This window comes from Papio anubis, chromosome 10, assembly GCF_008728515.1.
Source record: "Papio anubis isolate 15944 chromosome 10, Panubis1.0, whole genome shotgun sequence".
In the NCBI taxonomy this organism is placed as follows: Eukaryota; Metazoa; Chordata; class Mammalia; order Primates; family Cercopithecidae; genus Papio; species Papio anubis.
Window position 1 is genome coordinate 53,919,384 of NC_044985.1, and position 14,465 is coordinate 53,933,848.

Below are 14,465 nucleotides of genomic sequence, written 5' to 3' on the forward strand. Positions count from 1 at the left end.
TTGCAAGGCAAAGTCCTCTTTACTCTTCCTTCTCTCCTCAAGCAGAAGGAAAGAGTCTCTTCTGGAGCTGTGAGCTGCACTGCCTGGGGTTGGAAGAGGGGTGGCACAAACACTCCTTGGCCCTGGCTGATGTGTTACTAAGTTGCATACCCACCAAGTCCACTGACTTTGAGCCCAGTACAGCGTCAGGACTTGCCCAGGAATTGCAGTCTTTGTGGCCTAGACTACTTTTCAGATTTCTTTAGAACCCCAGAGCAATTTAGTTCATGGTGGTGAGGCTTGCCAGAACTCAAGTTCCTGTCACTGGGAGGTACAATTTCCCCCTGGCTAGGTTGTTCTAAGTGCTTCCTCTGTGGGTGCTGGCTGAGTTCTGCCTGGTGTTACTTTCTACTGTGACAGGGCAGCACCGAGTTCCAATGCAAAGTTCCCCAATCACTGTGCTCTCCCGCCTGCAAGTGCACAGACTATCTCTGTGTGCCACATGGCTGCCGCTGGGAGACTGGGGGAAGGGTGGCATCAGCAATTCAAGATTGTCTTTCCTACCCTCTTCAGTGCCTCTTTCAGTAATATGAAGTTAAAACCAGTATTGCGATCACTCATCTGATTTTAGGTTCTTATGAAGGTGCTGTTTTGTGTGGATAGTTTTTCAGTTTGGTGTTCCTATAGGGAGGACTATCAGTGGAAGCTTCTATTTGGTCATCTTGCTCTGCCTCTAACCCAAGATTCTCCTATTGGCTGATTTTTAATTTAGCATTTTTATACAGGTATTCTTAAATGAGGTTGATTGTAGTTTTATTTTTCTGTGCTACTTTTATCATGTTTTGGTAGGAATATTTTGTTATCTTACTCTAAGTGATTTGAAGCTTTTTTTCTTTCTTCATGACCTGGAAAACATAAATAGCATTGGAATTATCTGTTCTTTGAAGGTCTGGAAGAATTTATTGTTAAAACTATCTGAGCCTGTGGCTTTTTGAGGGCTAGCTCTTTTTTTTAATATTCTGAATTTCTTCCATTATTATGTCTTCTTAAGTTTTCTATTTCCTTTGGGTTCAATTTTTGTTATTTATATTTATCTAAGAAAACATTCATTTTATAATTATTTATAATCACAAAAATATTTATAATTTACTTAGTGATTTTCAAAGTCAAAATTTTTAAATTTCTTATGCATCTTTTTCTTTTCTATTTTTATTTGTGTTTTTCTCTTTTGATTAATCTGTTTTATCTATTTTACTGTTTTGTCCCCAGAGAACTACACCTTTAATTTAATTATATATTCTACTGTTTTTCTGTTTTCTAACTCATCAATTTCTGCTTTTATTTTTTCTTCTACTTTCCTTATGCTTATTTTATTTATCTATTTCTACCTTTTTGAATAGAATATTTTAAAAAATTCTTTTAAATTATAATTTGCTTGGTAAAATGTTTAATTCTGTAAGGTTTTGTTTTCAGCCCAGTTTCTTAAGTTTTTTGCTTAATAGTATCTTCAATATTTTTATTTGTATATACTCTGTAATTTCAGTTTTAACTTTTTGTTTTATATCAAGACATATAAGAATTTTAATATTTTCAGGTGGCTAGGTTTCTTCTTTTTATTATTAATATTTAGTTTTATTGTAGTGCGGTCAGGGAAGATTGTTCAAATTTCATTTTCTTGGAATGTATTGAGGCTTTACTTTGTGGCTGAATGTATTTTTAAAATTAAAATATCCCATTAGTGCTTGAAAATAAGTTTTATGTTAAATACGCACTTATTGATGTGCATCTAATGGGTTAATCTTTTTATTGTATCATATATTTCTTACTGTCACCTTGTTCTGTCATAGCTGACAATGTCTTTTACTATTATTGTGTTTTGTTGATTTCTTCTATAAGTTTATGCTTTTACGAATTTTGACACATTGTTTTTGATACTGAAGGATTTATGACCTCTATAAGCTTATTATTGGTTTAAACTCTGCCCATTCTAACAGTGTATGGAATAGTATCTGGTGCCTAGTAATTGCTCAATTACTATTGTTGAATGTAAAATAACCCCTTATGTTCTTTGATAGTTTTTAACTTTACTGTTTTCTGATATTAATATTATGACTCTGGTTTTGTTACCATTTACCTGGTTTATCTTTGACTTTTTTTTTTTTAACTTTTAAAGTTTCTGAGTCATAGATAGACTGAACAGCTTGTTTTAGATGTGGATATCTATAGATCTGTTTTTTCTATGACCTTATTTAAGAATCTTATGTTTATTGATAGAATAGATATTTACCTCTGTTTTTAATGTCCGGCTCACCACCACCTTCGCTCGTCCTCTCTTACTCCACGGATTGTCTTTTTGTTGTTTGATGTTTGTATGTGTGTTCATATGAGTAAGTGTGCTTTTTTTGTTATGTCAAAGACTTATAGTCTATTTTTAGGTCTTTTAGAGATTTGATAACTTTATGTGGTTTTAGCATCCATTTATCAATTTATCAATTATCTATTGCCTACTTACTGAAATTCGTGAGAAAATTAACATACGTATTTTCTCCTTATTAATATTGTCTTTTTGCTTGGTTACCTTAATTTTAAAGAGGATATTTAAATCTCAGTTTCTTAATTTAGCATCTAAAATATAAAGAAAAGTGAGGAAATTTCACCCTTATTTTTCTCTCTGTTTAATTTGATTATTCACTTTTATTTTTGAAATGTATAACATTTCCCTTTTGTAAACATACTTCACACTGTTGATTAGCTTTATTTCTAAGGATAAATGGGTTCAGTTCTTATTAGACTTTTTACTAGGGCTTCACATTTATCTCTTGGTTAGCTGGATTTTGGAATCATGTGACTTTTTCAGGAAGGACTCAAGCTGTTGCATGTCTGAAAGTGTCTGTTGTTGTCTTTATACTTCAACAACAGTTTGGCTGAATATAAAAATATTCACTCACACTTTTTTTCCCTTCGGAACTTTGTACATTCTGGGCATGGTGGCTCATGCCTGTAATCTCATCACTTTGAAAGGCCAGGGTGGGAGGATCACTTGAGCCCAGGAGTTCAAGACCAGCCTGGGCTGTTAGGAAGACCCTGTCTTTACAAAAAAAAAAAAAATTCAGCCAGGTGTGTTAGTGTGCACCTGTGGTCCCATCTACTCCAGAGGCTGAGGTGGGAGGATTGCTTGAGCCTGGGAGGTTGAGGCTGCAGTGAGCCATGATTGTGTCATTGCACTCCTGCCTGGACAACAAAGTAAGGCCTTGTCTCAAGAAAGAAAAAAAAAAAAAAAAAAAAAGAGCTTTTTCATATACATGGTTTACATATTTTTCTGGTTTTGAATGTTAATTGGAGAGAAACCTGAGCTTGTGTTTTATTTGCTTTCATTTGGTTTTGGGGCTGTGTGTGTGTGCATGTATCCTATTGCATTAGGGTTCTCTAGAGGCACAGAACTAATAGGATATATGTATATATGAAAGGGAGCATATTAAGGAGAATTGACTCACATGATGACAAGGTAAAGTCATCTGCAAGTTGAGGAGCAAGGAAGTCAGTGGTAGAGCAGTCCAAGTCCCAAAACCTCAAAAGTAGGGAGGCCAACAGTGCAGCTTTCAGTCTGTGGCCAAAAGCCTGAGAGTCCCTGGCAAACCACTGGTCTAAGTCCAAGAGTCCAAAAGCTGAAGAACTTGGAGTCTGATGTTTGAGGGCAGGAAGCATCCAGCACAGGAGAAAGATGAAGTCCAGAAGACTCAGCAAGTCCAGTCCTTCCATGTTCTTCTGCTTGCTTTATCCTAGCTGCTCTGGCAGCTGATTAGATGGTCCCACCTAGATTGAGGGTGAGTCTGCCTCTCCCAGTCCACTAACTCAAATGTTAATCTCCTTTGGCAACACCCTCACAGGCACATCCAGTGATATGGACAGGAGACAGGGAAATACTAGGTGGAAGAGGGCAGTTCCCTAGCAAAGACCCCACCCACAGGCATGGAAACCCATGGCCCTAATGGGAAGAGGCATTGTCTTTTCATACCCAAAAGTTGCCTTTTGGCATGCCATGCCCTCCTATCCTGTACCCATATAAACCTCAAACCCCAGGCTCCACAGAAGATGAGACAAACAGAAGAACAGCAGAATGGCACAGCAGAGAGAAGAAAAGGAGCATCTGAACGCCAAGAGGAATTCAGCTGGGGGCAGTTGGAGAAGAGATCTGCCGCTGGACAGCCAAGCTTCAGGGGAAGATCATCTACCCACCCCATCCCCTTTCCAGCTCCCATCCATCCCACTGAGAGCCACCTCCGCCACTCAGTAAAATCCCCACATTCACCACCCTCAAGTCTGTGCAACCTGATTCTTCCTGGTTGCTGGACAAGGTCCTGGGTACCGAGGGCACTGAGCTGGTTAACACTTAAGCCATCTACAGATGGCAATGCTAAAAGAGTGCACTATAACACAAGCCCGCTTGGGCTTTGGGAGTCTTGGGTACCCACCTCTAGATGCTAACTTGGGTCAGGAGCCCCCAAGATGCTCACCCCAGATCCTGCACCTGCCTGTCTATGTGCTCCCCATCCCATAAGAAGTTTGAGCAGGCACACAGCCAAAGAGTCAAGCCACACCCCTATAGCATGTCCTGCGAGAGGGGTCAGGGAACTCTCCCATTTCACGAGGAACAATAATTCGGATCTTTTAATCCAAGCAAGTCGACACTAAATATTAACCATCACACATATACCTAAAAAAATATTTCTCTACCTTGATGTTCAGTGATTTTAACAGGAAATATTTGTTTTTCTGAGAGTTGTTAATTTTTCCCTCAGATTTGTGGGTTTCTGAGTGTTAGGGGCAGCCACAGTTGATGGATATCAGCTTTACTCTTCTTTCTGAAGTGTCATTTAATGTGCTGTTTAGGGTCATTCCACCTGATAGGCAACTCCTAGAGCATGGTTTTGGAAATGTTCCTCGTTTTAGAATAGAGCCTGATTATTTCTCCTGCTTCCTTTTAAGAGCCTAGTATTGGCCAGGCATGGTGGCTTATGTCTGTAATCCCAGCACTTTGGGAAGCTGAGCCAGGAGGATCGCTTTAGCCCAGGAGTTTGAGATTAGCATGGGCAACATGGGATGACCCTGTCTTTACTCTCTACCCCACTAAAAAAATTAGCTGGGTGTGGTAGCACACGCTTGTGGTCCCAGCTATTAATACTTGGGAGGCTGAGATAGGATGATTGCTTGAGCCCAGGAGGTTGAGGCTACAGTGGGCCATGATCACACCACTGCACTACAGCCTGGGTGACAGAGTGAGAGCCTGTCTCAAAAAAAAAAAAAAAAAAAAAAAAAAAAAAAAGCCTAGTGTTGAGTAATACATGTAAAAAGTTCTTAATAAATTCTTATTGAATGTATAAGTGAATGAACCTAGACTCATTTTCCTGCTGCTGTCTTTCCTTCTCTATTTTTCTCTAAATAGAGATGAAACTGCCTTTGCAAAAATTATATCAGTGAGAAAATTATGGCAGTGGGGGAGATTTGATCTAGCCAACCCCTCTAGTGCCGTTAGCCTTCAAGCTGCCTTCAGTTATTCCTGGGTTAGCTTTAGGAGACATTTAGTTTATAGTTTAAATGATAATAGCCCTTCCCCAAAACTCAGCTGCCTTTGCAAAGCTAATGAGAGAGCACCAGGCTAGAAGGAGAGGAGCCTGAATTCTGCTAAGGTGTAGACAAACCTGATTGCCAGCCATTATTTCAGAGGTCACAAGATATGCAACTTCCCCAATTACTCCTGGAGATAACATCACTATTTTTGAACCTAGGATTGGTCTTTTAAGATATCTTTTCAGGTTTTTTTTTTTTTTTTGACATGTCTGACACCTGGCTCCACATGGATGACCAACTCCTCCTGTGGCCCCACCCAGCAGCAACACAAAGCAAGAGGACAGCTTCAACTCCCTGTGATTTCATCTCTGACCCAACCAATCAGCAGCAAGTACCCAGTATCTCGCCACTCCCACCCCTTTCTTCAAGCTGCCTTTGAAAAACCCCTAACCTTCAAGCTTTCAAGGAGATTGATTTGAGTAATAATTCCATCTCCCACGTGGTGTGGCTGGCCTCATGTCAAACTTTCTTTACTGCAATGCCATGAATTGATTTTGTTTGTGCAGTAGGCAGGAAGAACCCATTAGGCAGTTACAGGGAGTGTTGCTGGGATTTTTCAATATTTTGTTCCTTCACCATATTATAAATCCCATCACACTCGTGAGAAGAGAGTGAACTGCTTGAGCAGTGTGATTCCTGGGATCTTCTATCTCTCATTTTCACTGACTGCTACTCTTCAAAGATTATGGCACGACGTTATATCACTTCTTTTGTTTGATTACTGCTAGTATATTTTGATTTGTTTGCTGGATTTCAAGTTTCCATTTTAGTGTTGTTCATTCATTTTGTTTTAGGGAAAGAAGATACTTGACTTCACTTTGCCATCTCACCCCAGAAGTCATAAAATTTTTTGAAACAAATTTGGAACCTCCAGAGCAGAGCTCAGTTTCTTCTTCCTCCTTATATTTCTTGGTAGAACCTAGTGTAACTTGAATGAAATTGGCATTTATTAACTATTAACTTAATGAATAAATAACAACTTATGGAAATTTTGGCTAATTTATGACCTGTTATTGAAAGAAGTATAGATGGTGTACAATCACCTTGAAAAAAGTACTTCTGATTAATCTTAAGAGGTCATGGGCAAAGCAGCAAGGAATGAGCAGTAAGACATGGGAGAATCAGCCACACGTTAGACTGAGCATGCTTAGTGCTCACTGCAACCCTGAAGAATTGAGTTCATCTATTGCTTTTGATCTAATGTTGGAAATAAGCTCCTAGGGCCTCTGAAAAGATACAGGTGAATGATCAGGAATTTATCAGGAGCACCTTTCTCCTTTGTTTTTGTTTTTTTTCCTTCTTCACTAAACACATCAGTTTTAAGGGCACCATGTGAAATTTCGTTTTTGATTCCTTTTATTGCTAACCCCAAGGCCCACTTTAGACTATTCTTCATTTTCCCTCCAGGCCTTTCACTGGCTGCTTAAGGGCAGTCCACCCAGCTAGTTAATGCATATTTCTCTCTTCTTTTATGTGACTCTGTTTAGCCTTGGGCAGATGTAGCTTCATGCCAGTGGGCAGTTTCTTTTCAGGGAGAGGATGAGAAAAATCACACAGCTTTGTAGTGATGAGTGGTTTTGTTTATCTCAGTTTCTGCATGTTGATCTTCTTTCTCTTTTCCTCCTTCAGAAGGAAGGAACAAGAGTTGGACGGGAAGAAGAAAGTGATTTGTATTCTTCTGACTATTGATTTTCCTTGTACCATTCAGCAGTTCAGTAGTTTTTCGTAACTATAGCTCTGCATTTAGCGGCAGTTTGGGCTGGGACATCAGCCATATTGTGGGACTGACTGTATTTCAGTAAGCAAGAAGTGGATTGAGAAGGTGAATTTCTGACAATATGAGTGTGGGTGCTTTATATTTACTTCTTTTCACTCAAATTATCTAACATAGAGTGAGGATAAAAAAGAAGAAATATGAGTCAAACGCCTGGTTGGTTTTTGTTGGTCTTATGTCAATGGTTTACTGTTTCTTACACAAGCAAAGTGCTCACCCACATAGACTTTGTAACTTTTTAGAGTAGTTTCAGGGGGGTGGTAGGGAAATGCTTCGGGGAGACGGGATTCACCATGGGTATGAATACCAGAATATATACTGTTACAGGTTAACGACACAGATGTCTTAAAAACCTTATTACGGAAATGGAAAAACATACAAAAGTAAACAGAACCTAATCATGCAACCCCATATACTCAGCTCCAATAATTATCCCCGCATGACCAATGTTGTTTCAAGTGTACCCATTGTTATTTTCTTCTTTCCTATGTTATTCCAGACATATCATTTCATTATGTATTGTTAAAAGATAAGGACACTTTTATTTTTTGAGATGGAATCTCGCACTGTCACCAGGGCTGGAGTGCAATGACACGATCTTGGTTCACTACAACTTCCGCCTCCTGGGTTCACACGATTCTCCTGCCTCAGCCTCCTGAGTAGCTGGGATTACAGGCACACACCACCACACCTGGTTAATTTTTTGTATTTTTGGTGGAGACAGGGTTTCACTATATTGGCCAGACTGGTCTCGAACTCCTGACCTCGTGATCCATCTGCCTTAGCCTTCCAAAGTGCTGGGATTACAGGCATGAGCCACCATGCCAGACCCAAGGTCACTTTTAAAAAACATAACCACAAATACAATTATTGAGATGGAAGATCAATTTCTCTTGACCCTTTTGCAGGTGGGTACTGGAATGCACCGGCTCTGAGTCCAGCCAGCCACTTTGGCACTGGCAGTGACAAACTTCACTCACTGGAACCCACTGGGCTCAACCCCTCATGGGAAGGAGCACGCAGGCAAGCAGGTGTCTGGGCCAGGGCAAGTTCTTTTGGGCTCCGGCCCCATGGCAGTGTCTAGGGGTATGTTACAATTAATGCTCTTTTAGCTTTGCTGCCTATGGACAGCTTAGGTGTTAAACAGCTCAGTGAAGAGTCAGTGTGACAGCCTTTCTGGGTTTCTGCAACCAGTGCATCCTGAATTCTTGTCCAGAGTCCAGGAAGAATCAGGTCACACAGAAGTTTAGAAAGGTGATGAATGTGGAGAATTTTATGAAGCAGTGGAAGTGGCTCTCAGCACAATGGAGCTGGAAAGGGGATGGAGCAGGAAGAAAGTGATCTTTCCCTGAGGCCCAGCCGCCTGCGGCTGGGCTCCTCTCCAAAGTCATCCCATCTGAAGTTAATCCACATCTATCCATAGTGTCCAATGTTCAGTTGCTTCTTCTGTCAATGTTCAGCTGCTTCTTTACCAGCGGAGGTCTAGGGTTTATTTGGGCACAGGATAGGAGGGGCGAGGCAGGCCAAAAAGGCAACATGTGGGCAGGAAAACAGGGATAACTATTCTCATTTAGGGCCCTAGTTTCCAGGCTTGAGGGTGGGGCCTTTGCCTGGGAACCATCCTCTTCTACCCAGTATTTCCCTACCTCCTGTCTGTATCATTATCACAACTAAAACATAATTAACAATACTTTCTTAATATCAGATAACTAGTCAGTGTTCTCATGATCTCATAAATGTTACAATTTTTTTAGCTTGATGGTGTAAATCCATACTTTATTTCACATTTGATATGTATTTTAAGCTTCTTTTAATCCCAAGGTTACCCTTTTCCATTTATTTATTTTTATTTGCAATTTATTTTCTGAGGAAATGGGTCATTGGTCTTGCAGAGTTCCTTACAGTCTGGTTTTTGCTTATTGACCTCCATGGTGTTTAACATGTTGCCCTGCCCTTTGTTGTTCCTGTAAATTGGCCATCTAGAAGCTTGATCAGATTCAGGTTTAATTTTTTTGGCAAATCTGTTTCTTAGGTGTTCTTACATGAGGAAACATAATGTTCGATGTTCTGTCTTTTTTGTGATGCTAGAAATCTAGAGTCCAAAATCTCTATGGTGTAATGTTTGACAAAACTGAACCACAGATTATTTCATGGCTTAAAGTTTGTCCTCTGCTGATAATTGAAACCAAACTCCTACGGAGGTCTGTAGACATTCAATCCTGGTAAGATAAAGCAGTGGCTGGGACATCAGTTTACAGCCGTATGTGAAACTACTCATTATAGTGTGATGTTTAAATGTGGGCAATTTACCACTCTCTTGGGGTGGGGGTGGGAGTGGATCTGGAGCTCAGCTGTTCTCTGGTGGTGCAAGACCAGCCCTTTTGTTGTTAATCACAAAGAGAGGTCATGTTAAGTGCATTTGTTCTTGTCAAGAGCCATAAAGAGATACAGCCCCTGCCCTTTAGTTTGCTTCCTAAAAAGAAAGAAGAATAAAGGCAAGCAAAACACAATTGTTCTTAACTTCTAAGGTACCACAAGGATAAAGTATTCTACTAAATTATCTATCATGCCAGGTGTGGTGGCTCACAGCTGTAATCCCAGCACTTTGGGAGGCCAAGGCGGTGGATTACCTGAGGTCAGGAGTTTGAGACCAGCCTGCCCAACATGGTGAAACCCCGTCTCTACTAAAAATACAAAAATCAGCTGGGCGTGGTGGTGCACGCCTGTAGTCCCAGCTACTTGGGAGGCTGAGTTAGAACTGCTGGAACTCAGGAGGCAGAGATTGCACTGAGCCTAGATTGTGCCACTGCACTCCAGCCTGGGCAACAGAGTGAGACTCTGTGTCAAAAAACAAAAAAGAAAAAAAATCTACCTACCTACCTATCATCTATCTGATAGTGGCCTAAGTAATGAGAAGTTTGGGTATTTCCTAGATATTTGGTGATGTGTGAGCAAAGATAGGCAAATATATTCCTTTAATACCCACATTGCTCTTATTTACTAACCAGGAATATCTTCCTAGGTGATACCCGCTTTGCCCTGCTAATAACTTGGCATTCCTGGTAGTGGAAGGTTTTGGGTGCCACAGGAATATGGGGAACATCAGAATCTTGCTCTGAGAGAGTAGGCACTTTGATGAGAAATACATTTGTGGCATTGACTTACGAAATACTACAACATGCAACAACAAAGAGTGTTGACCAGATCTATATTTTAGAACAGCTGCACACACAGACACATCTGGGCCAGTAGGACTTCTGATTGGTTTGCAAACTACGTGAGCCTCCCACACACAGACAGTTGCCCTTACCCACCTCTGCCTAGGTAGACCTAGTCCTCCTATTTGTCTTTCAATGAATGTAGAACCTATAACCTGAGTAACCTGAATTTTCTAGTCTCCTGAGGCTACAGGTTTATTTCATGCCTAAATAAATGCATGAAACCCCCGTTTCTGGGGACTGTAAGAAGACCAAGTGCCTCTCTTGGGACTTCTGAGGGTCAGAGTTCTGAAGTTTCCAGGTATTGTCCCTCTCACTCCAAACTGCTGCTAACCCTTTCTCGGGTCAACCCAGACTACTTCCATGAAGCCCCAGCTCTGCCATGCCCCAAACACAGACACAGGCAGAAGTTTAGTCTACCCTCAAGGTTAACACATTGGCCAGGGGTGGCTTTTTGGCTGTCAAAAGGGTTGCTCCAGCTGCCTCCCAAGACCAGATTATCACCACCTTTATAGGCCTGTATAAGCTGCTACTGTTTGTGATGACTGTTTAATCAATCCTCAGAGAGTTTATAGAGTCATGTATTGATTTTAAAGACAGAAGCCAGGCAATGCTGTTATGCAGTGCACCTGCTCTGTTGCACCTTTATTTAACCTTGTCTGTGGATGCCCAGAGAGTATGTGATGGACATGGTGGCAGAACCTGATTGGTCTGCCTTCTGCCCACCCATCACTGGTGCCCTCTGTAGCTGGATCCTCTGAATGAGTTGTTCTCATTTAGAAGGAGCAGAGATTGCTGTTGAGTAGGTCTGTGGGGCACTTAGCTTCCATGTGTTTGATCTTCCGTCTGTGTCTGTCTGTGCCCTGTCTCCTCTTTTTATAAGGACCAGTTGTATTGGATTAGGGCCTCCCCATATGATCTCATTTTATCTTAATACCTCTTTAAAGGCTCAATCTCCAAATATGGCCACATTCTGAGGTACTAGGGGTTAGAACTTCAACATATGAATTTGGGGAGGGGACATAGTTCAGCCCATAACGGTGGGGTGTGAGGTGTGAGGTGTGAGGTGGGGGTGGGGGTGCTTAATTGATGGTTTTCTTATAACGCTCTGAGGAGGTGCATGTCCTTGGAAGGTCCCAGAAGCTAGGGTGGCACATTGTCCCAGTTTGCCCTGCTCTGAGAGGTTTAGCAAGGCATGGGACTTTCAGTGCTAAAACAGAAACAGCTTGAGGCAAACCAGGATGGTTGATCACCCTATCGGGCTCCCATGGAGGGCACAGGGCAGGTGCTTCGTTTCCCAGCCTACCTCAACCAGAACTGCATCACTTCCCTCTGCTTATGTGTCCGCATGCTAATGAGATCAATTTAACAAAGGAGTTTTGATTCAGTGGCCTCCAAGGTCCTCTCCTGCTGCCACATTCTGTGTTTTAATTTCATTTGCACACATTGGAATTCAGTAGCTGGATTCAGACAAATTCAGCCATGTGTCTGAAACTAATAACTAACTGGAGCAAAACTCATTGAGTTCGTGGTTAAAAGTGACATATAACAAAAAGGGTGTTTGTTAAGCCTTGTCTATTCTGAGGCAGAGCTTAGTACTGTGCTGTTGTGATGACAGATGGTACTTGCTGAGCTCTCACTATGCTTACTAGATTCTGTTATCCTAATAGCTGCTCTGTGAAGTAGCTAGCAGCCGCCGCCCCATGACGCAGGTAAAGAAACTGAGGCTTACAGAGATGAGTAACCAGCCCAAATCTCATGCTGGCCAAGGCAGGGCCAGGCTTTTGCAGGCAGTTTGACTTGAGCAGTACTGTGTGCTAGTGCTAAGGCCAGGTGCAGGTATCCCTGCTGATGGGGAACAGGGGCCATATTTTAAGTGTAAGGTATTGACATTTAGACTAATGGAGTCTTATTCTGGTGCTTTCTTCTATCTGGCCTTGACCAGCAAGCACTCCCAGCTGGTCCTACTTTTTGCTCTTATAAAAGCTAAGCCTGGCACAGTGTTCTCAGGTTGTCAAGAGATTTTGGGGATCTCACAGTAAAGAACACTGAGTCATACCATGACAAATGTTATTCCTTTGCTAATTAATTCTCTTTCAGGTCTTCTGATTACATCGAGGGAAAAGTTTTTGCCGGCGTTTAATTCCTCTCCATCGCTAAATGATCTCCCCTTTTAAGAAAAACAGTAACCTTAGGCTGGAGCCCAGGGGCAGCAGCATCGGGCTGGGCTTGAATAATTCTTTAGTGTTTTTAATCATCTTTTTGCAGTTAATTTTGATCTATGGTAAATGATACTGGTTTTACATTGAGGATAATACTATAAAGTGCCTTTAAAAGACATTTATTTAATTGAAAAGGAAAGTGATTTAAAAATATTTTGTAACTAATAGCACGATGATGTACAGATAATGGCACAGATGTGAAGCACGTGGTGAAAAAGACTGACTTTATAAAACACTGGCTAGGCGGAAAGGCTGCAGTTCCTGAGATTCTTGAAACCAGCACATGAAAGGCAGGGTTGTTGGACCAGCTGAGGATCCCGCCGCAGCCCATAGTGGGCTTTGCCTGGGCCCTTAAGGTACTGAACTGGCTGTAGGCCCCTTTGTTGTTGTTTTTGTGTTTTGATTGTAATGGTGTTCAGTGTTCTTGAAATGCTCTCATCAGACAGGGTAAAGAAAAGAAGTGAATTTTTGTGCCAGGTCAAAGGCTTTGCTTTGGGAGAATTCAGTGTAGAAAATAACTCGAATTAGAAGTGCAAATTGGAATGCCCGGCATGAGTCAGAAGCGCTCACCCTGGGTGGACACGAAGCCTCAGTGTGGGGTTGGATATGGTGGCTCTTGTTGTTGGAGCCTGATTGTCCCTCCTCTGGGGTTTAGAAGCAGACCAGAGATGGGACCTCACACCCAGCCTGAGAGCAACCGAACTTGGAGAGGATTTTTCGTGGGATCAGTTTTGGTTGACTTTGCCTGCCAAGCTTGCTGTTGATACTTACTCGAGCTCCAAAGATCTGTGTCCTTATTAAATAGAGTACTGCTAAGGCAAAGTGAGTTTGCTGCTCCTTGTTAACCCCTCAGTGTGATTCCCACACTAGGTATTATTGTATGGATGAGGTCTGAGTGTGGCTAATGTTTGTAGGCCCCAAGACCTATGCAGCAATATGTGTTGTACACTGACTAATGCTTGGTACATGCACCAAACCTCCTTCTTAGCAGCCCAGACTTTGTACACAGATGTTGGGGATTAGCTTCCAGTGGCTATCAGGGAGCCCGCATCAAGGTTACCATAACCTAGGGACAAAGGTGTTAGACTTACAGTTTTCAGCCACTTTCCCTGGCAGCAGTCACCATTCAGCAGCCTATCAAGACAACTGTCCAATCATGACCAGAATATCCTCTTTGGCCATTTTACTCTCTCCTGTGGTGTCTACATAATTTCCAGTTTTAGAATCATGTTTTTAGGATGTTTCAGAACCATGCTACTCCTCGACTCTATCTTTTATTACCATTTCTTAAGGAGGGTTCAAGTTCTTTTTCAAAAAATTTAACATAGAGGAAGAAAATAAAAAGTAACACTAGGTTGCTGGTTAAGAAATAAAAATCTTTTTGTTTCAAAAGTTCACTGCCCCCAGTTCTGTGATCTGTTGCACATAACAAATTATTCTCCCTACCAGGAAACATCTGTATGGATTATTTCACTATAATCCTATGATGCTTGGACTTGAATCACTTCCAGATCCCACGGACACCTGGGAAATTATAGAGACCATTGGTAAAGGCACCTATGGCAAGGTCTACAAGGTAACTAACAAGAGAGATGGGAGCCTGGCTGCGGTGAAAATTCTGGATCCAATCAGTGTAAGTAACAG

At 41.5% G+C, this 14,465-nt stretch overlaps 1 protein-coding gene across 1 annotated transcript in view; it reads left to right on the plus strand.

The window, feature by feature from the left end:
• Nucleotides 1-14,465, plus strand: part of MYO3B (myosin IIIB) — a 485,789-nt gene that overhangs the window by 13,834 nt on the left and 457,490 nt on the right. The window contains exon 2 of the mRNA XM_031651705.1: nucleotides 14,271-14,454. Within this exon, the coding sequence (XP_031507565.1) occupies nucleotides 14,271-14,454 (184 nt within the window). The remainder of the gene's footprint in view (nucleotides 1-14,270; nucleotides 14,455-14,465) is intronic.